Source organism: Mesoplodon bidens, assembly GCF_964165515.1.
Source record: "Mesoplodon bidens genome assembly, chromosome: 4".
Lineage (NCBI taxonomy): Eukaryota > Metazoa > Chordata > Mammalia > Artiodactyla > Ziphiidae > Mesoplodon > Mesoplodon bidens.
Genome location: NC_138160.1, coordinates 146,650,358 through 146,673,941, shown reverse-complemented (window position 1 = coordinate 146,673,941; position 23,584 = coordinate 146,650,358). Strand labels below are relative to the sequence as shown.

At 46.8% G+C, this 23,584-nt stretch overlaps 1 protein-coding gene across 4 annotated transcripts in view; it reads right to left on the bottom strand.

The window, feature by feature from the left end:
* The window catches only part of INSR (insulin receptor), a 135,317-nt gene that overhangs the window by 48,591 nt on the left and 63,142 nt on the right, over positions 1–23,584 (bottom strand). For all 4 annotated transcript variants that reach the window (XM_081233334.1, XM_081233335.1, XM_081233336.1 and 1 more), the window contains exon 3: positions 3,892–4,213. In XM_081233334.1, coding sequence (XP_081089460.1) covers positions 3,892–4,213 — 322 coding nt within the window. The remainder of the gene's footprint in view (positions 1–3,891; positions 4,214–23,584) is intronic.

Below are 23,584 nucleotides of genomic sequence, written 5' to 3'. Positions count from 1 at the left end.
CCCCTTCCTGTGCCCTAATTCCTGCTCTTAAGCTTTAAATTCACCATAGAGTGAATCCATAAAACCCTAGACACCCCACCCTCATACCCTAATAAAAGCAGACCCCCCCAAATATTCCTCTCTCTTTCTCCCTTCCCTCCTCCCACTCTTTTCCTCCCCTCTCTCCCTCTCCCCACCCCTGCTCCCCACGACTTCACTGTGTGGCCCTCTAGGACCTGTAACAAACCTTGTTCTTCGAGGTTCCCTGATGGTTTCTCACTGAAGTGCATCCTGGGATCATAATAGGAACCACAGAGCTGGCCCAGCCATAAATAGGGGCCCCCATGGGAGAGTGTCTGTAGAGCTCGCTATGAGTGACGCATGCCCAGGTAAGCACTGCAAGCATCCCTAACCCAAGGTGCTACCATCAATAGGCTTGGACCAACAGAATAGTATAGACTTTTTTTTTTTCAGCTCTGTGAGTTGTCCTAGCAAATTATTGAACCCAGGGGGTTTGTGGGAGCCTCAAAATTTATAGCCAGCCAATCAGAAGTGTGGGTGACCTGGGGACCCCCAAATTGTGGCTGGCATGTGAAGTAAAGTTGGTCTGATGGAGAACCAAGGCTTTAACCTGTGGGTCTGATGCTAAGCCAGGTGGTTGAGGTTGAGCTCTATTGCAGTACACCCAGTTGGTGTCAGAGCAGCTGGGGTCGAAACAGAATAATGACCAAATGTTTGGGTTCTTTTGTTGGTTCTACAAATATTCACTGAGCATTTATCATGCGATAGATGATGCTCTAAGCCAAAGGTAAGCAAACTACAGCCCACAGGCCAACTCCAGCTGGCCACTGGTTGTTGTAAACAGAGCTACATTGGAACACACCCACAACCACTGGTTTGAGTATCATCAATGGCTGCTGTCACTCTATAAGGCCAGAGTAGAGTAGCTGCAACCATACAGACCTCAGAGCTGAAACTATTTACTATCTGGCCCTTTGCCAATGGCAGTTATAAACCACAGGCACACATGAGTGAACAAACAACCTACTTTCCCTGTGGGAAATCCACACGTTCTTTCCAGCCCTTCCCACCAAGAAGTGGAGTCTGCCTTCTCATCCATGGAATCTGGGCTTGGCCATATGAATTGCTTTGGCCAACGGGACGTTAGCAAATGTGATACAGCAGTGGCTTAAGAAGTACTTACCCAGTAAAGCATGCCCTTCCTGGCTACACATGGAGAGAGGTCCCAGCTGCCCATGCAGGATATGAGAGGTTAGCTTGTACCGTCTCATCAGAGCTGACCCAGCCCAAGCCAGACAAACCTCCAGTCAATGCACAGACTCATTAGAAATCATAAATGAGTGTTGTTTTAAGTCACTAAGTGCTGGGGTGCTTTGTTACACAGCACAAGCTAGCTGATACACTTGTGAAGCGTATGGTCTCGTTGGGGAAAATTAATAAATTGACAATTAAAATATCAGCTAGTGGTAAATAGCATGAAAAGAGTTAAAATGGAGTGTTGTGCCCAAGAGTAACCAGATGGCTAATTCAGAAAGAATGGTCATACAGGGAAGGAGTCTCAAAAGAAGTGACTTTTAAGCCTGTGACCTGGATGACAAGGAGAAACCAGCCATGCGAAGATCAAGAGGCAGAGGATTCTCCACACCCTTAACATGCACCCCAAATATCTGATCCTCCTCATCTCACTAAAGAGCACCCCACCAGGTATCTGGGAATGACCATAGATGGCGAGGCCTCTTAATGAACCCACATGGGTTCCCAGACCTCTGCTCTAATAACATCAAGAACTACTTCCCAGGGACTTCCCTGGCGGTCCAGTGGTTGGGACTCCACGCTCCCAGTGCAGGGGATCTGGGTTTGATCCCTGGTCAAGGAACTAGATCCCGCATGATGCAACTAAAAGAGCCGCACGTCACAGCGAAGATCCCGTGTGCCGCAACTGAAGGATCCCGCATGCCACAACTAAGACCCAGTGCAGCCAAATAAGTAAATAAATAAATACCTATTAAAAGAAAAAAAAAAAAGAACTAGTTCCCAGATAAGCCAAAAGAATGGAAGAAAACATATCTGGCCCTTTTTAAGAGCGAACCACGTTAGAAAACACGACAGCACTGAAGTCCTTCACAAAATAAAATAAAAGCTTCAGAAGGAAAACAAATTTTTTTTTAACCTACAAAGTAAAATACTGCCATGATGGGTCATAATTAACATCCCTCACTTTCCCCTCTTTCACTCAGTAAACGTCCCAAGCATCACAGGACAAGCTGTCAAGTTCCTGGGGCTTCAATCCTGGGGTCACTGGCATCAGCAAAACATCAAAGGAAGTTGTTCTATTTTTCAGATCTTTGTTATGATCAAAAAAAAAAACTTTAAGGCCAACGTCTTTTAGTGGAAGATGTTAATATCCATGCTTTATCTCAAATGTGGAAAAAAAAACAAATAAATCAAGAAGAATATGATAATTTTCCCAATCTTACTGATAAACTGGCCCCAAAGAAGAAAAAATAGCTCTGTCTGGCATGCAAAGGTGATTTATAGAAGCCTATTTTTGGTCAACAAAGCCACCTGATAGGTTGTATCAGAAATGAGTAAAACAAAACATACTGTACTTGCAGGTTTCACAAACACTCAAAGAGAGGCTCCTAGGAACCGGAATAAAGATTGTTTTCCTTCCCACCCTCCCCACTCAGGGAAATAAAATTTCCCACCAGAACCCGCTCACTTGGCTAATTTTCAGATCTGAAGGGGAAGATTTTTTACGTATGCAGGTCAGCTCAAGGCCCCTAGACGTACGTCTGTTTCTGATTTGTTTTTGTGTTGTTTTGTGGGTTGGTGTGTTTTTTTCAGACCCTCAACATAAAAATCAGGAAACAGATTTTTTAAACTCAGTTACAGCCCTGAGACACCAAAATAGCTCATCTGAGAAGCTAACAGCATGAACAAAAAGTCTGAGATGTGGGTAGGAAGTCTGACTCACCGTCGGGGAGAGAAAACCTTGCTTTTTCTCACCTAAATAGCAGGAAATGGTCTGATGGCATTGTCCTTCAAAAGACAACAAAGCCTTGAGAACAAGCTAGAATTGAGTCCTTCTTCCTGGCACTCCAGGTTAATCTCAGGACACCATCCAGATCCAGCTTGGAGAAAACATTTAAAGCATCTGAGTTCTGATCTTGGTTGTGAGAGTCAGGCAGCTACATCATGGGAACAATCGGACCATCTAAAGGGCTATATACAAAACCAAAGACTTCTATTTTCTTTTTTTTTATTGTATTTATTTGTTGTTTCTGGCTGCGTTGGGTCTTTGTTGCTGCACATGGGCTTTTCTCTGGTTGCGGTGAGCGGGGGCTACTCTTCGTTGTGGTGCACGGGCTTCTCATTGCGGTGGCTTCTCTTGCTGCGGAGCACAGGCTCTAGGCACACGGGCTTCAGTAACCGTGGCACGCGGGCTTCAGTAGTTGTGGCTCGCGGGCTTAGCTGCTCCGCAGCATGTGGGATCTTCCCGGACCAGGGCTTGAACCCGTGTCCCCTGCACTGGCAGGTGGATTCTCAACCACTGTGCCACCAGGGAAGCCCAAGACTTCTATTTCCAATGCTAAGCATAGAAAGCTTTAAATTTTGGGTATGCAAGATGCAGAAAATATTTACCCTCTGGCCCTTTGCAAGAGAAAGTTTGTTGACTCCTGCTCCAAAGGCCAGCACCAAAACCAGGAAGCAGGGATGGCATCCGAGAGACCCAGGCATGTCACTAATCACCAGCACCTTCCTCACTCACAGTCAATTAACTCTAGTTTTCCACACAGTTTTAATAGGCAGCATCACCAACACCAACCCCATGCCCCTTCCTCTCTTTACCACCTGCCCCCAACCCCGGAACCCATACCCAGGACTCACTTGCTGGAATTCATCGTGTACCCGGAGGGGCACTCAGGGATGCACTTGTTATTGTGAATGACATACTGGTGGCAGCCCTGCCTCCGAGAGTTCTTGCATTTGTTGTGCAGGTCCTGGCAGAAGCTGAAGTTCACACAGCGCCAGTCTTGGAAGTGGTAGTAGGGGGGCGGGCAGGTCTCCACGCACCTGCCATCCAGGTAGAAGTTGCGACAGGCCACACACTTGGTGGGGTCGTCAGGCTCAGAGCAGTTGCCCAAGCACTCACTGTGGCAACAGAGACCCTCAGCGGTGCAGCCGTGAGACTTACAGATGGTCGGACACACTGGAGAGAGGAAGAAAACAGCTGGTCAGTGGCTTTGCCCAATTCCTGTCTGCACAACAGCAAATTTGGATGAGGAAGTGCAAGACAAACAAAATAATAACAGTAACAGCTCACTTCTACGGCACTTGCTACGTGCCAGGCACAACTGTTAACTCATTTCAGCCCCAAGCCAGTGATGTGATTGTAGATGTTTAACAGCTTCTTCGGGGAGCAGGGCAGAGATGCTCTGCGTTATAGCATTTGCCAATTTCCATGGCGTAAATACTCCCACCACGGTTCCTTTCAAGCTGCCCCACCTATAGTTACCGAATGTGGAGCCAGTAAGAGATACATAGTATCACAGCATTAAATAGTACATCCATTGCATAGATACAATAGTAGCAAATAACCTCAAAAGCATAAATCATAGAAAAATGTAGTGAGATGATTAGGAAGTGGTGAGTTTGGAGTATTTATTACCTTTGTTTTAAACATAATTTGTTTAATTGTAAATTGATGTCATTTAAATTTTAACAACAGCTTGTTTAAGAACCAAATTTCCTGAAAATTACCCAACTGGCTTTATCAAGCCAGCTCCAGCACGCAGCTGCAGTACTGGTGTAAACAGATATATCTGGGACCTCCCTGGTGGTGCAGTGGTTAAGAATCCTCCTGCCAATGCAGGGGACATGGGTTTGAGCCCTGGTCCGGGAAGATCCCACATGCCGCGGAGCAACTAAACCCGCGCGCCACAACTACTGAGCCTGCGCTCTAGAGCCCGTGAGCCACAACTACTGAGCCCACGTGCCTAGAGCCCGTGCTCCACAATAAGAGAAGCTGTGACAATGAGAAGACTGCGCACCGCAATGAAGAGTAGCCCCAGCTTGCTGCAACTAGAGAAAGCCCACACACAGCAACGAAGACCCAATGCAGCCAAAAATAAATAAATTAATTTAAAAAAATTTTTTAAGATAAGAACTCTTTAAAATAAATAAATAAATAGATAGATAATGATCTCCATTTTACAAATGGGGAAACTGAGGTGCAAGGCAGTTAAGCAAATTGCCCAAAGGTCATTCATTGCTTCAACACACACTTGCTTGCACTGATCTAGATATTACAGCTGCTGCAGGAACATGGTGGCCACAGACCCTGCCTTTGGGACCACATGGTCCAATGGAGGAGACATATTCATTATTTAAAAGTCTAACTGCATACACAGCAAGCACCGTGCTGGAAGTAAGGGGAGGTGGCATTTCTGCTGTGACCTGCAGGAGATTATGAATGGGAAAGGAGAGGGCTCTGCGGATGGTGGGCAGAGGCTGTGCATGGATTTTGTGGCTGGAGTTTCTTATTTGATGCAACCAGACTTGTCCACTGAAGGCTGGACTCTGCCCTGGCTTCCTGCAGCAGCTTGGAACACATCCTCTTTCTCCCGATGTCTCACGACTCATGACTTCCTGATTCCCCTTAATTTTGGTCCCTCAGCATCTGACCTGGGCTTCCATGACCAGCCCTCTCTTTGCAGGCTGCCAGCAAATTTGTCCCTGGACCGATGGCTTCCCTGAGGCTGGAAAGACCTCGGCCACAGCAGAGCCTGTTCCCTGGGTGCCTTCTTTGCTCACTCCGTGCACACCTTGGAACGTGGTTTGGAAGCTGGGGAGTGTTCTTCACTCCAAATCCTCAGGCCCTTTGATTGCTGCAATGAACATTCCGGCCCACGTGGACCCCACCCACCAGACCCAGGGAACTGAAGAGGCTTCTGAAGCCACACTCCCACATGAGCATCGCTGTTGGATGGAACTTTCTGTGATGATGGAAATGGTCTCCATCGGCACTGTCCAACACGGTAGCCACTTCCCCGTGGCTGTGGAGTGTGGTTAGTGCAACAAGGAACCAATTTTTTTTAAATTGCAGCAAAATATGTGTAAAACTGACCATCTTAACCATTTTTCGCGGGCCTCTCACTGTTGTGGCCTCTCCCGTTGTGGAGCACAGGCTCCGGACGTGCAGGCTCAGCGGCCATGGCTCACGGGCCCAGCCGCTCTGCGGCACGTGGGATCTTCCCGGACCGGGGCACGAACCTGCATCCCCTGCATCGGCAGACAGACTCTCAACCACTGCGCCACCAGGGAAGCCCCATCTTAACCATTTTTAAGTGCACAGCTCAGTGGCATTAAGTTACATTCCCATTGTCGGGCAACCATCCCCACCATCATCTCCAGAACTTTCTCATCTTCCCAAACTGAAACTCTGTCCCCATGAAACACTGACTCCCCAGCCCCTCCCCCAGCCCCTGGCCCCCACCATCTACTTCCTGTCTCTATGGATTTGACTCTTCTAGGGACCTCACGTGAGTGGAATCAGATCGTGTTTGTCCTCTTGTGTCTGGCTTATTTCACTGAGCATCATGTCCTCAAGCTTCATCCATGTTGTAGCAGGTGTCAGAACCTCCTTCCTTTTTAACAAAGGCAGAATTCTAGTTGACGATATCACCAGTGGGTGCTTGACTATATCTTGATAAGGAGGAAAACGTCTATACACAGTAAGATGAGCTAGCTTGAATAACTGTAGCTGCTTACATTTATACAATGAAAATCAATCATATATGTCAAAAAGGGGAGAATCCAAGCTTTGTATAGGTTCTTCAGCAAAATTTTCTGGAATTTTAATTCTCTCCAAGCTTGTCATGATCCAAAGGTGCCAGGGAAAAAATAGTCATTGAATAAGAGATGTGGAATGTGCAAATCATGATGAATAAATAGAGCTGGTTTTGCTATAAAAAAAATAAAAGGTTCCTTCCTTTTTAAGGGTAATACTATTTCATTGTGTGTATATACCACATTTTGTTTATCCATTCATCTGTCAATTGACTCTAGGGTTACTTCGACCTTTTGCTCACTGTGAATCATGCTGCTGTGATAACGGGTGTACAAATATCTCTTCAAGACTCTACTTTCAGGCTTCCCTGGTGGCGCAGTGGTTGAGACTCCGCCTGCCGATGCAGGGGACGTGGGTTCGTGCCCTGGTCCGGGAAGATCCCACATGCCGCGGAGCGGCTGGGCCCGTGAGCCGTGGCCGCTGAGCCTGCGCGTCCGGAGCCTGTGCTCCGCAACGGGAGAGGCCGCAACAGTGAGAGGCCCACGTACCGCAGGAAAAAAAAAAAAAAAAAGACTCTACTTTCAGTTCTTTTATGTATATACCCCGAAGTGAACTATTGAATCATACGGTACTTCTATTTTTAATGTTTTTATTGAAGTATCGTTGATTTAGAATGTTGTGTTAGTTCCAGGTGTACAGCACAGTGATTCAGTTTTTTATATATATATATACTTCTATTCTTTTTCAGATACTTTTCCTTTTAGGTTATTACAAAATATTGACGTAAACCACAGCAATATCTTTTTGGATCCATCTCCTGGAGTAATGAAACAAAAATAAACAAATGGGACCTAATTACACTTAAAAGCTTTTGCACAGCAAAGGAAACCATAAACAAAATGAACACACAACCTACAGAATGGGAGAAAATATTTGCAAACAATGTGACTGACAAGGGATTAATTTCCAAAATACTTTTAATTTTTTGAGGAACCACCATACTACTTTGCACAGTGGCTGCACCATTTTACATTCCCACCAAGAGTACACAGTAGAAGGTTCCAGCTTCTACTGAGGAACCAAACTTTTCATTGCATTTCAATTTTAATTTTAAAATTGGGGGGGTCTACTGGCTCTTGTATTGGACAGCAGAGGCTTAGCGAAAGAAACTCCTTGCCAAAGCCTACGGGTCTCATGTGGTCTAGTGCCTGCAGTCTCTCTGAGTCCTTCTCCCAAACCCAGGCAGTCACCACTCCAGCATCCTTCCTGCCCCTCACACCCAGGCTCAGCCCTACCACAGGACCTTTGCATCTGCTGCTCTGGCTGCAGCATCCTCCCCTTATCCTCCCATAACTAGCTCCTTCTCAACCTTCAGGTCTCAACCCCTTAGAAAGACCTTCCCTGACCTCCCCTCTGGAAGTCACTTTCTCCTTCCTGAACCACGTTCTAACACATGATCCTATGACATTTTTCTTACAGCACTTATCACTCTCGAAAATTATCTTGGGTGCTTGTTGACTGTCTCTCTGGAGGGGAGCTTAGGGGGCAGGGCCACTCCTGCTCCATTCACTGCACTGGATCCCATGACACCTACTCCTAGGACAGGGCCTTGCACCCAACAGGAGCTCAGTAGACCCATGTCTGAAAAGACAGAAAGGAGGCAAAAGAAAGGCCTTTGAAGCAGTTCTAAGCCCCCAGTTTTTAGCCAGTGGCTCAGGAATTCATCCAAGAACTCTGAGTTGTAGGAACTTCCCAAACACCATGAAAAATTACATGGAAAATTTGGAGCATCCATGCCTAGGTGCCTAGTCTGATTTTCTACATAGATCAAGAAAGAATTAAGAAGCTGTAATAGGAGCAGGGTGGAGTTAACCCCACCAATGTCTGTGTAGGATTTTCAGCGTTTACATACCCGCCCCCCATTGGATTCTTACTTAGTTCTAACAAAGACCCGGGGAGGGAGCGGGGTAAGTAATATTGTCTCCATCTCACAGAGGAGAGAAGACTTGCTCAGCTGAGATGCAGCAGGGCCAAAACCCGAACTTCGATCTTTTGGCTCTGAATTCGACATTCCTGGGTCTCAAGAAGTACACGGCCATCCACAGCGTCCACCCAGTCAGGGGGAGGAGTGACATGCAGACAGCTCTCCACCCACAGGCATGCCACAAAGCTTTCTCTAAAGAATCCACGACAGCCTCAGTTTTCTTGTCTGTCAAATGGGGATGATAAGCCCTTAACTCCTCCTCACACTTAAAAGAGGGGGGGCTTCCCTAGTGGTGCAGTGGTTGAGAGTCCGCCTGCCGATGCAGGGGACACGGGTTCGTGCCCCAGTCCGGGAAGATCCCACATGCCGCGGAGCAGCTGGGCCCGCGCGTCCGGAGCCCGTGCTCCGCAGCGGGAGAGGCCACAACAGTGAGAGGCCGGCGCACCGCAAAAAAAAAAAAAAAAGAGGGGATGCGGGTAAGGAACTGGATTCTTTGATAGACAAAGTGTAGGTTGGATATCAGTTAGCTACTCTGGGCATTATTATTATTTCCATTGTCATTAATAATCTGTCTAGAGGACCCAAGGAACTCCATGGCAGGAAGCAATACAGAAAGCAGACAATTATTTAGGACCCACAAAGACTCCACCCCCTGGGAAAGCACATGTGCGAGCAGGAAGGGGCCTGTTTCCTGGGCTGGGGCTGCATCTGAGGGTCAGCCCTTAAGTTCAAAAGAGGTGTCAGCAAAGACCTCACAAAAACTTCCCAAACACATAAGCTTTCCGGCCTAGACAATGCTAAGAAAAACGATCCAACACTCACAAATAAGGCCAGAGGTTAGCCACAGGGCTATTCAATCTTCCTCTGGAGCCCTGCCTAAGAGGCCCACTTGAGAACAACTTCATTCTCCAGCAAAGGAGCTGGCAACATTTTCCCATAGAGGGTCACAAAGCATATGTTCGGGGCTTATGTTCGGTGTCACAACTAGTCCACTCTGTCGCTGTGGCGTGAAAACAGCCCAGAGAAGGCTTATGGGGACAAACTCATTGTGTCCAATAAAACTTTATATTTATACAAAAGCAAGCAATGGGCTGGATCATTTGCCAACCCAGGCAAATGATCAGAGGTAAGTTTCAATACAGTGAAACTTATCTGTGATTGATTTACTTATTTTTTAAAATATTTATTTATTTATTTGGTTGTGCTGGGTCTTAGTTGCAGCAGGCAGGCTCCTTAGTTGAAGCTCCAGGGCTCCTTAGTTGCAACATGCAAACTCTTGTTGCGGCATGCATGTGGGATCTAGTTCCCTGACCAGGGATTGAACCTGGGTTCCCTGCCTTGGGAGCACGGAGTCTTAACCACTGTGCTACCAGGGAAGTCCCTGATTCACTATTTCTATTAGCGCCTCAACTCCAGGAAGCCAGATGTCAACTTATAGATGGATACGTTGTAAATCATTTTTTATCCCATAGAAGAAATAACCTCCAAAAATGACAGGTTTATTGCCCCTGGGACATGAAGTGTCCCCATATCTAACTTTGCAATCCTAGTTCAGTGATTATACATGCTTTGGCTTTACCATCCAGCCGGTGCCCTCACTAAAGGGTTAAAAGTGTTGACAGGTGCTTTTTTTGTGCTTTTTTTTTTTTTCTTTGCATAAGAGTTGTGTATTTTAACTTTTGAAGACTATACTTTGATAATGATATGTCTGCTCTGGGTGTCTCCCATTCCGTTTCCAAGTACTTTATCTTATTTAATAGAAGTGCCACTGCGGGTGTCCCCCACCCAGGTTGAATTATGAAAACCACACATCTGGCAAGATGAAAATGGAGGAGGGGTCTGACTCTCCTCTCCCTGTGCACCTTGCCCTGCCCTTTTATAGACACCAAATGAGCCACTGCCACAGTCCCAGCAGCCCTGGCTCAGAGGGCCACCACACCCAGGCTGTTTCTGCCAGAGAGGATGGCAGCCTTCTCAAGAAAATGCCCAGCAGTCCGGGAGCTATGGACCTTCCCAGGACAGGTACATGATGTGTGTGTATGCAACATGCACACGCCCAGACCTCCCTCCTCCAAACACACAAGTTCCTTGTTCATCCATCTCCCATCCCCCACCCCCCCCACCCAAGCTGCCTTGGGCTGCTGGCCTCAATTTCCTCCCAATTCTCCCCTAAAGTTTCCAAAAGCCCCTGGTCTCCAGTTCCACTAGCAGAAGCAGCCACTACCCTCCTGAAACTCTCACCTCAAGTGGCTTTTTCACTACACCCCGCTGAGAAGATTGAAAACTGAACTCTAAGTAAACCGGCAGAGCGGGAAGGAGGGGGCAGAGTCAGCATCCTCCGGGTGGACCCTCTGAAGTAAGTGGAAGACTCCTCACCAAACGATGCTCTCCCCAGAGAGAGATCTACAGAAATGCCAACTGGTTTAAGAGATGCGGTATAAAGCCAAGGAGACAGGTGCCATTTGACCTCAGTATTTCTACTGCTAGGAATTATCCTGCAGACAAGGGACCATATGTGCACTTAGACACCTAGACAAGGATATTCTTTACCCTACAGGACATTAACCATTGGGGTTTTTAACTGCAAAAGCCTGTAAACAACATAAAAGTCCAAAGCAGGAGACTGTGTAAATAAATTAATGTGGATCAAGGAAGTAGAATAGTACGCAGCTGTGAAAATGGAAGTGGCTCTATGTATTTTGACGTTGGAGTCACCTCCAAGATAGCATTAAGGGGAAAAAAGTATCTAAAGAACATAGCTTGTTCATGGAAAAAGGAAAGAGATGTACATTGTGGGAATACAAAATGGACAGCTAGAGTGGGAGACAGTTTGGTCGTTTCTTATAACGTTAAACATATACTTCTGATCCTTACCACAGAACCTAGGGGTTTACCCAGGTGAAGTGAAGAACAAAACAAAATACTTATGTACACACAAAGACCTGTATTTGAATGTTTATAGTGGCTACATTTGTAATCACCCCAAACTGGAAACAAACTAAATATCCCTCAACTGGGGAATGGATAAACATTGTATCTCCATGCAACGAACTCTAGGGAGCCGTCAAAACAGAATGAAGTGCCGATTTCCACAACACAGGGATGAATTTCAAGTGCATGGTATTGAGTGTAAGAAGCGGGTCTCCAAAGCTACACATTCTAGGATCCCATTTTATATGACATCCTGGGAAAAGCAAAACTATAGAGACACTGAACACATTAGTGGTAACCAGGGGCTGGAACTGCAAATGACACACAGAAATTTGGAAGATGATGGAACCATTCCATATCTTGACTGTGGAAGTGGTTACATGACTATAGAATCAGTCAAAACTCACAGAACATTACACCAAAACGGGTGAACTCTGCTGTACGGAAATTACATCTTAAAATGAGGGGGAAAGAAAAGGACAAATAGGACATACGTCCGTCTGGAAGGGCCACAAGAAATGTGCCCCGTGACTGCCTGTGGGGAGGGGAATGTGGATGAAGTGGAGGGTGGGTAGCAACATCCTTGCATATCAGCACAAGTTGATTTTTATTTTTTCCTATGTATGTGTACGCCCTTCTAAAACTGAACTCTATTTAAAAATACATTTTTAATATAACTGAATCACTCTGCTGTACACTTGAAACTAACACAACACTGTAAATAACTATACTTCAATAAAAATTTGAAAAATAAAAATACATTTTTAGAAACTCTGCTAGATGATTAAGAAATGTTTTTGATCCATTATACCATTCTACCCCCCAAATATTCCTGAAGTGACTGTGTCAGAATAGCCGACAGGCATCAACGAGAGCTTTACAAAGTTTCTCTTAAGATCTTTTTTTGCCTTAGTACAAAATCAACAGTCAAAGCAACTAAACACCGTGTAAGAGCATTTTCTTGTTCTTAGAAAATACCCCCGAAGAATTAAAGGCAAAGGAACAATATGCGTGCATCTGACTCTCCGATGATTCAGGGGGGAAAAAATTAATATGCATATAATGTGTACATAAGTATAACAGAGAGATAATAAAACAACTGGGGTAAAACTAGTGAATTTAGATACAATTCTTGCAAGTTTTCTGTCAACTTGCAAACTACATCAAAATTAAACGTTACCAATTTATAACCAAGCAAGGTTAAAAGCTGCAATACTGGGAGAAAACAAAGGCCCTGCGGTAAATAACATGCTTATAAAAATACAGCCACTCTTGGTTTCTTTGCCTTTTTAAGTTCAAATCAATTTGGTTTTTCTCAGTTAAGTAGATATATGGTAAAAACAAAACAAAAACTTTTTTTAAAAAAACCCCTATTAAATGTTTCCATAGCACGACATATGTTAATAACATCTTGCTACATTCCTTTCCAAAGCCCGTGGTTAAAAAAAAAAAAAAAAGATTTATTATTCCAAAAATTACTGCTTTCCAGAAATTTCCAAACGGAACAGTTGAGTCATGGGCCTGCAGACACATTAACCACAGGGCCTCGTGGCTCTCCCTGAAAGTGTGAATATTATAAACTCCATAAAGTAATTTACTTTGTTTCCATCCTAAGCCTTTCTCTCCCGCGCCCGCCCCAGACCCTGGCAGACGAGGTTCGAATCCCCGGAGCCCCGGGGCGCGGGCAGCACTTAGTCGGGAAATTCCTCCCCTTGCAATCTAGTTGATTTAATGGTGGGACTGGGGGTGGGGGAGCGCTAGGTGAACTTTTGACGGCTGGGTGGTCAACAAACGCCCTTTCGGGTATGCGCTCCCTGAGGAGCGGCGACCGCAGGAGGTCGCGTCCTTGAAGCTAGGAAGCTCCCCCTTTCCTCCCCTGACAATGCCACCCCCGCCGGCGCGAGTAGATTCGCTTCCCAGATGGGTTTGGAATCGAGTGGCGGAGCTCTTCGGAGAAATACGGCGCATGCAAGACAGAAAGGAGGCGGAGCCCCGAAGGGAGGGGGAGCCTCCCCGCTAAGGCAGCCTCAGGATTGGTTGGTTCCAGGCATCTATGTGTGTGTTCAGGCGGGGCGGACGCTGGGCAGGAGAAGCCCCGCCCCCGCGAGCTAGTGGCGACCGCGAAGCACAAAGCCCGAGGCGCACTCCGCTCCGTGGAATCCAGGCCAGGCAGTGACGGCGGCCGCAGCACCGCCCTCGCGCTCAACCAATGGGCGGACGTGCTGCCGGGGCGCTGGCCCCGCCCCCGGGCGCTCGGGGCTCCGCTCGTCCGACTGGCGCTCCGGCAGTGACCGCCGCTGGGCGGTCCGCGCTGGGGGCTCCGGGAGGGCTTCTCGAGGGTGCAGACCTTGAAGGGCGGGTCTGCAGAGGATGGAACTTTGGAAAAAGTTAAAGAAAAGGAGAAACCGAGTGTGCGGGCCGCCTCAAGCAGCCACCGGGTGGCTTGGTCCGCGCGCGGATCTGGGCTCCTGCCCGGGAGAAGATCGGGTCACCGCGTGGCAGGCAGCGCCTGGGATGGCCGAGGGGGGCCCTGGCCCCAGGCCTCACTCGAGAGGGGCTCAGAGAGGGGCAGCGGCTCGCCAAGGGTCGCACAGCACAGTCTCCCAAATTGGGGGTGAGGGGGGCGTGGCAAGGGGAGAGTCCCACTCTGTCGGACCCTACCCACAAGGTTTAGACCCCTCACTCGCCCAGAATACCAAGGACCATACTCATAAATTACATTCTTAATAAAACTTACAACGTTTCTTTTCGGGGTGCCCTCCGGCCACTGTTCCCCTAGCATTTGAAGATGTCCACCTATACTTGCAATTCCAGTAGACCGAAGCAGCAAATGGGCATTCACTAACGCACCCCGCCCACTCCACGTGAATACACTTTAAAATGTATATTCCGTTTGCAGAATACAACATTCAACCCATATCGGTTAATAAGCTCTTATTAACCCTATTATTCAAACAACCATCTCCATTACAGATGGAGAAACTTAAGCACAGAAGGCTGTTTTGCTAATGCCAGCTCAGCCAGCAAGCAGCAGGGCCAAACTGGAACCCAGCTCTCCCAGGGAGACTGGGACAGCGTGTGGCATCAGGGACTTACACTGTGGGTTTAATTAATTCACAGTGTTTCCCACTTTGACCCACCTGGATTTGGCACCTTCCTGGCATTGGGATGCAGAAAGGGATGGTGACCTTGTCTCTACTCTCCCAGGATGCACAAAAGAGACACACAGGTAAGGCCCATGAAGGGGAGGCTTATTACTGCATCTGCCTTCTTATTGCATCCCAGTGCCAGGCACACACAGCAGGAGCACAGTGAAGCTCATAGAGGAGAAGCTCCCAGCAGGAGAGGGACAGTACATGCAAATGTGTGAATCATCAGGGCTGCCTTTAACTATAAACAGTTCAGAGTTGATGAAGGGCAAAGTACAGAGGAAAAGGTATGGGACATCAGGGAGGCAGGACGGTTAGGGAGCCGAGGGGCTTGGACTTTGCAACACAGGAGGAGCTGAAGAGGGCTTCAACCAGAAAAGACACCACCAGATCCACATTTGGGGCCAATTTTCTGGCTCTCTGGTGGGTGGCTGAAGAAGGCAAGAGGGAACAGGGAGGAATAGGCTGGCTTCTGAAGCCATCAGGGAGGTGGAGTCATCAGGACTTATCACATGGATGACTCCCAAGTTTCCACCTTGGGCAGGTGCAGAAGACTCAAAAGATGAACTGAGAAGAAAAACTAGGTGCTCAAACTTGGACCATCTGGTTTGAGGTGTGGAGTCCAGGATGTCAGGGCTTCTGCACATGACTGACTGCTTGCAGTTGCTAAGTCACACCTCAAACAACCCCAGCCTGCTCCTGAAAACCACTCTTGCTAAAGTGCCTGGGCCCTTGTTTGTCGTGGACATTTTAGAACTTTCCCCTCGTTTATGTATGTAATACGTACACATTTTAGGCAATTAACTGTAACAATGACTTTTTAAAAGTTGTTGAGTTTTAAGGGCTTCCCTGGTGGCACAGTGGTTGGGAATCTGCCTGCCAATACAGGGGACACGGGTTCGAGCCCTGGTCCGGGAAGATCCCACATGCCATGGAGCAACAATGCCCGTGCGCCACAACTACTGAGCCCACATGCCACAGCTACTGAAACCCACGTGCCTAGAGCCCATGCTCTGCAACAAAGAGAAGCCACCACAATGAGAAGCCTGCACACCGCAACAAAGAGTAGCCCCCGCTCACCGCAACTAGAGAAAGCCCACGTGCAGCAACGAAGACCCAATGCAGCCAAAAATTAATTAATTATTTTTTAAATTGCTAATATTAAAAAAAAAAAAGTTGTTGAGTTTTAGCCTACTTGTGTTTTCTACTTCTTGAGCCAATGTAACTTTTACAGGATTTAGAAATTAATGGCAAGAGAGCACAACTTATGAGATGTGGGCATAGCTGTTCTCAGGGGCAAATTCAGAGCCTTAATTTCTTGCAAAAGGAAATGATTAACCTAAATAAAATAAGCACTTAAACCAGTAAATGAAGTTATTTTAATAATATTCCCCCAATTATTTATTACCAGAGCTGGCTTTATAATTTTTTCATGGATTTTAAGTTACATTTCCATTTTCCTTCTTTATTTTATGTACTTGTTCTTCCCACATCCTTTTTTTTTTCTTAGTTACACTATATATATAGTGTAACTCTCTCTATATAGAGTCTTCCTGCTAAAACAGCACTGTCCAATAAACAGTCTGCATTGACAGAAAAGTTCTGTATCTGTGCTGTGCAATTTGGTAGTCACTAGCCACATGTAGACACTGGGTGTTGGAAATTGGCTAGTGTGACTGAGAAACTGAATTAATTTTCCTGTGGCTAATGGCTGCCCTATTGCGCACTGCAGCTCTAAAAGATCCAGCTCTTGAACTTGTCAGTTCTGTTTTTTCTAATCAGTTAGTCCCTGCTAATTTATTATTTCCTTCTTCCTGTGTAGATTTGTTTCATTATTCGTTGTCTCATTTCTGTGATTTCTCTATATAATTATTTAAGTCTGCATTCACACCTCCCCAGTCTTCTAAAGCATCTATCCTTGCAGTGCTGAGATCCACCTTTGACCAAAGTTAAGAGTTGTGTTTTGTTTTTAATTATCACATGGCGGGAGTTTGTCTTGCATGCTTGTTTGGTTAAGCTTTTAAAAATTAATTTCCAGTTACGTGTACTTGCAGCCAGAGATTAGGCAGTTCAACGTCTGCTTTTTGGAATGCGTTGGGTTTCTTTTTTTTGTTTTTGTTTTTATTTGAGATTTAACAGATGATTAGTTTTTCTAAATATTCCAAGAGCACTTTAAAATGTGTATTGTTTGCAGAATACAGAGTTCAGCCCATATCTTTTACCACGATCTTATTAACTGTATTATTCAAACTCCTTGTTGCCTAATTGAGGTTTATCTACATGATCAAGGCTATGTTTGTGACTCCCCTGAGGTTTCTTTTTTCTTTTCTTTTTTTTAAATTTATTTTTTGTTGTGGTGGGTCTTCGTTGCTGCGTGTGGGCTTTCTCTAGTCGTGGCGGGCAAGGGCTACTCTTCATTGCGGTGCGTGGGCTTCTCATTGTGGTGGCTTCTCTTCATTGCGGTGCGTGGGCTTCTCATTGTGGTGGCTTCTCTTCATTGCAGTGCGTGGGCTTCTCATTGTGGTGGCTTCTCTGTTGCGGAGCACAGGCTCTAGGCACACGGGGTCAGTAGTTGTGGCACGTGGGCTCAGTAGTTGTGGCGCACGGGCTTAGTTGCTCCGCTGCATGTGGGATCTTCCCAGACCAGGGCTCAAACCTGTGTCCCCTGCATTGGCAGGCGGATTCTTAACCACTGCACCACCAGGGAAGCCCCTCCCTTGAGTTTTCTTAATTCTCCTTGTAGTTTCTACAATTTGTTCTCTAAAGTTGGTTCTATGAATACTCTACCCTCATTAAAGACTGTCCCTTCACCAGTGCAAAACCTTTCTCCCCTTTCCTCCCTGATAATGCCTGCTGCCTTGAATTCTCTGCATATTTTTCTCATTCATATTTGCCCACAGGTTTAAGTTTTCTCTGTCATTTTTGGAATTAGGTATAACCATTTTCTTTTTTTTTTAATTGAAGTATAGTTGATTTACAATGTTGTGTTAATAGGTATAACCATATTCTAGTGGGGAGAGTTGAGAGAGAGAGAGAAAGAACCACAGCCTCCACGGGAACAAGGAAGTGGGAATGGGAAATGTCAGAGTCTGAAATCTGTCTCTGTGGAAGGTCTGAATTGCAAGAAGGGTTTCCCTGGGGACAATCTCCACCATAAAAGGGTCCACTCACATGACTGATGGCTTCTCAGTAACAAGTACACGGTGGTCTTGAATAGTGTACAGGTCGACAGAAGCCAGTTTCCTGGAGCTGCTACACCCACGGGCTGGCAGAGTTTGGGGACAATGACAGGGAATGGAGAAAATTTCCTCAACTCCTAAAGGACAAAAATAAACAGTAGAATGTACTGCCTCTCTGTGGAGACACCATGAAACGGAATCATCAGAATGAAAAAAACACCTATTTTAAATTCCATCATGACCAAAAAGAGACAACGTTCGGCTTATTTCCTTATTGAGTTGGTTCCTAAAGCCAGTCTGGCTGCTTTATTTTTCCATCTAGAAGAAATGAGAAGCTTGGTGTGGCGTGTCCATTCCAGGAGCCCCGTGGCTGTTCTTGGGACACTCCAGTGTGTACACTTCAGACACTGCTATTCTACTAGAAGAAGATGGAGTTCTCTGATGAGGGTGGGGGTACCCATTTGCTGCCCATGTTTATTTCGACTTAAGAAAAGAATGTGTTTGTCCCTTTGCCACTGGATCCTCAGACTTTTACTGGGTCTTTGGATCCACTTTGCAGCCCTCTATCTACCTGAGCAAACACCCCGAACACCTGGAACTTCCTGGCTCTGCTTCTATTTACGATGCCAAGCGCCAGCACACACTTGGGAGAAATGCATGAAGGAAATTAAAGCTGTGCAAATGCTTTCCCATCCGACTGAATGCAAGGTATCATCTAAGAAAGTTCTAAGAAAGATGGATAGCATTTCAACTCCCAAACTAAGTCACCTGATGGGGAGAAAGCTTACTGGTAAAAAAAAAAAAAAAAAAAAGCCTCTTTTACATGCATACTACGACCCTGGAGGAATTTTCTTTCCCCACCAGGATCAACAATATCCACACCCTCACTCTCCAGCCAGTATTTATTCACAGGTGGATTGTTTTCTGCACCATGGAGATGCCCTAGAAACCCTTTTGACCCCTACAGACAGGTTCTCTGACTACTAACTTTTAGTTTCTTAATTAAAACGTTGACTAGGCAGCAAAACACACCCTGTTGCCAATCCCATCACCATCTTCCTTCTAGGTCCCTCAATCAACAGCTCTGAGCTCCTACTGAGTGGCAGGCACCATCCTGGGCGCTGAACACAAGCTGGTGAATAGAACAGACACAGTTCGACCCGCCTCCTGGGGAGACAGAAATCAGTGCACCAGCACAAGAACATTTAGTTACAAATCAAGAACATTTTGTTACAAATCATGCTGATACTCCAAGCAAGTTCACAGTGGGGCTGTAACAGGCCTAACCTGTTAATTTCCTCAGATGGTTTTTCTGTTAAAGCTAAAGAGTTTCTTTCTTGCCTTGAACAGCCAGAGAGCCAAATGCCATTTTCTGGCTGAACCCTCTGCCTTACCTTAGTCACTCCAGTTTCCCCCTCCATCTTTGCCATGTGATCAAGTTGATGGACAGACGGACAGTCAACCATGCTCCCTAGTCCCTCGGCTTCCAGGCCTGGGATGGGGAAGGTGTGATGGGCTCAGATTGTCCAAATGTGTTCTCTCAAGGCTCACCCGTCACACCTGGGATCCACAGCTTCAGATCACTCATGTGTGGAGCACAAAGAATTATGAAGCCAGGCAGACCTGGGTTTGGAGTGGATGCAGCCATTTCCTCATCACATGATTCCACTTTTTGTGCTTTGGTTTCCCTATGTGTACACGGGGACAGTAATAGTACCTTGGGCTGTCCTGAGCATCAGATGGGATAATGCCTGAAATGTGCCTGGCACACCATCTGGCCCCTTGCAGGGTTTGCAAAGGTGTCATCAGCACCAGCAACAATTTCAGACATCTCCTCTCTCAGTCACCTCCATAAAATAGCTATAACAGTGTCCAGTATCCTGTGGGGAAGGGGGGTGGGCATTGGATGGATTAAATGACCAATTTTTTTTTTTTTTTTGCGGTACGCGGGCCTCTCACTGTTGTGGCCTCTCCCGTTGCAGAGCACAGGCTCTGGACGCGCAGGCTCAGCGGCCATGGCTCACGGGCCCAGCCGCTCCACGGCACGTGGGATCTTCCCGGACCGGGGCACAAACCCGTGTCCCCTGCATCGGCAGGCGGACTCTCAACCACTGCGCCACCAGGGAAGCCCTAAATGACCAAATTTAAAGCGTGCCCCCAGAAATATTTGTTTCCTTCCCCTTGAAGCGTTCTTGGGGAAACTGTGTTCATCCTCACTTTTGCATGTTGCTCCACAAATCTGCCAGGTATGGGAGGAGGGACAGACTGAGACATGGTTTCGTTGGTGACCCTGGACTAACGGCTGATCCTGCAAATCCAGCTCGTTGCTGTGCTCCATCCAATTCAACAAATGCAAATACATACCTGTTCTGTGCCAGGCAGCCGCAGGCCAGGCATGGGAGGCAGCAACGAATGGGCTGTCCCTGCCCTCCAGGACTCCCACAAGTGAGCACAGAAAGGTCCCAGCTGGACACTTCTGTATGTCCCTCGGGATCTGAACCCACAGTCTCTGCACATTCCCATCAACCCCACACTGCCCTCTTCCTCAAAAGGAAATAGCCTATGTGACAAAGCGAAAGAGAGGCATGGACATATATACACTACCAAACGTAAGGTAGATAGATAGTGGGAAGCAGCCGGATAGCACAGGGAGGTCAGCTCGGTGCTTTGTGACCGCCTGGAGGGGTGGGATGGGGAGGGTGGGAGGGAGGGAGATGCATGAGGGAAGGGATGTGGGAACAGATGTATATGTATGACTGATTCACTTTGTTATAAAGCAGAAACTAATAAAAAATAAAAAAATAAAAATAAATAAATAAAAATTTAAAAAATTTAAAAAAAAAAGGAAATAGCCTAAAAGAAGTGCCCAGGGGGACTTCTCTGGTGGTGCAGTGGTTGAGAATCCACCTGCCAGTGCAGGGGACAGGGGTTCAAGCCCTGGTCCGGGAAGATCCCACATGCCCCACAGCAACTAAGCCCGTGCGCCACAAATACTGAGCCTGCACTCTAGACCTAGCGAGCCACAACTACTGAAGCCCGCGTGCCACAACTATTGAGGCCCTCGCGCCTAGAGCCTGTGCTCGGCAACACGAGAAGCCACCGCAATGAGAAGCCCGCGCGCCTCAACGAAGAGCAGCCCCCACCCACCACAACTAGAAGAAGCCCGCGAAGACCCAACACAGCCATAAATAAATAAATAAATAAATATTTTAAAAAAAGAAGTGCCCAGGGCTCTAAATAAAACACACTGCATGCTCTTTCTAAAGCCCAGCTATGTCATAAAACAACTGCGCTTCCCAGTGATATTTCAATGGCCTCTGAAACCACTTGGAAGTTTCTAGAAGGGCTCTCCCACAGTAGCAGAACACTGGGACTGAAAGGGAGAACACAAGATGCCCAATTTTCCTCTCAGAAATCAAGATTTAATAGCCTCCTAAGGAAACCATAATTGGAGGGCTATGGGGTGCATTCCTCCCCGAGGCCTGTGATTATGGAACGCCAGGAAAGGTTGGGAATTTGGACCGTGAGCAACTTTGGGCTCAGACTAAAATGAGTCTGACCCAAAGCAAGAGGTGTAGCTAAGTCCCTTCATGCACACACACAGACACTGAAAGAGAGCTGGATGGGGCACAAAGAGATTGGAAAGAAATTCTCATGCAGAGAAACAAAGCTACAGTCAGCTAAAATATGGGTCCGGGGTGGGGGATGGCCAAGATAAGGACTGGCCCATTGGTGCCGGAGTCAGCTACCCCTCCAAGAGAAAGCCAGGAGGCAGATGCTAAGCTGAGGGAGGGTGGTCTAATGGAAGGATGTGAGACAGGTGGTCCTTACACCCCACTTGGTATTTTATTTAGGGTAGGGTGTGCCAGTGGTTAGAAACTAAGGCCAGAGAATAAGATCCAAGGTGGGCTCTGCCATTCCCTGATTCTGGGCTCTTGGGTAAGTGTCTTAGCTTCTCCAAACCTTGTTTTCCCCTTTTGTAAAATGGAAGATCATTAGGCCACCCACTTTGTAGAGCTGCTATGAGGTCCACTCTGTGCCTCGGCTGTGGCACAGAAATAAAGATGTGTTCCAGGGAATTCCCTGGCAGTCCAGTGGTTAGGACTCTGAGCTCTCACTGCCGAAGGCCCAGGTTCAGTCCTGGTCAGGGAACTAAGATCTCACAAGCCATGCAGCATGGAGAAAGGAAGGAAGGAAGGAAGGAAGGAAGGAAGGAAGGAAGGAAGGAAGGAAGGAAGGAAGGAAGGAAGGAAGGAAGAAAACCTATTCCTTCAAAATCCCCAGGCAACCTCAGGGCCTTTGCACATGCTGTTCTGACCACCTAGAATTCACTCTGCCCCCCACCCCACCCTGTGCTGCCCATGGCAACTTCCCCTTCATCCTTCTGGTCTAAGCTCAAACCTTAGCCTCAGAGGGGCTCCCTCAACCTCTTTATCTAAAGGAGACCCCTCTCACCTCACCCCATCTTGTCACCCTGACGTAATTGCTTCCAGGATTTATTGCCACCTGAAATTACCTTGTCCATCTCTCTGTGGACATGTTTACTGCTGCCTGGCCCACTGGAACATGGGCTACAGGAGAGCAGGCCCCTTGCATTTTTTAATTCACTGCCAGACCCCAGAGCCCATCACAGATGGAGAGCCACACAAACAGTAGCTGCTGCTTTTAATAATGTCCTCATGTGGGCTAAGAATTCTGCCAGCCCACAGTAAACATGGGGGCCAGTCACAGACCTGAAGGGTGACAAAACTGAGGCCTCCCTAGCAGTGGGTTGGGCCACAGGGCAATGCCACATCTCAGCCCCCTGTTTCTATCTGAGAAGTGAATTACAGCCTTTTCTGCTCACCGTATTTATAGGGAAAATGGGGTTAGGTCCACGGCAGTCAAGCACATCATCAGTGGCACATAATAAAACAAGAATCTAATTTTAAAAAAAGAGTAACAGTTTTACACATGTTAAATGGTTAAGAAATACACAATCATGGCAATATATAAGACACTTGATCTTGAAAGGGCCTGAAGTTTGCTTGTACGGAAGTGGGTGTCGGAAGGCTGTAGCCTGTGAGTGATGGTGAAAAGATGGAGAGGGAGGGTTGTCTGAAATCAGATGCAAAGTCAGAACCTCAGATGCAGATGGTGGCGGCTCGTAACCCATGAGGGGCGCTGAGGGGGCTGGTGGGTGTTTGAGGTGCATGCCCGCGTTTTGTGTCACCTGGGTGCAGTTTTCAGAGTTCAGCTCCCCTGGTGTTTCTCGGAGATGAGATCGCACAGAAGCAAACTCAAAAAAAAATTTTTTTTCTTATCCTTCCCCCTCCCCGTATCCTCAGGTCCATTCTGAAGTAGGTCTGAGTCTTTATTCCTGTCTTGCCCCTAGGTTCTTCATGACCTTTATTTTTTTTTTTAAGGTTACGTATATATGTGTTAGCATACGGTATTTGTTTTTCTCTTTCTGACTTACTTCACTCTGTATGACAGACCCTAGGTCCATCCACCTCACTACAAATAACTCAATTTTGTTTCTTTTTATGGCTGAGTAATATTCCATTGT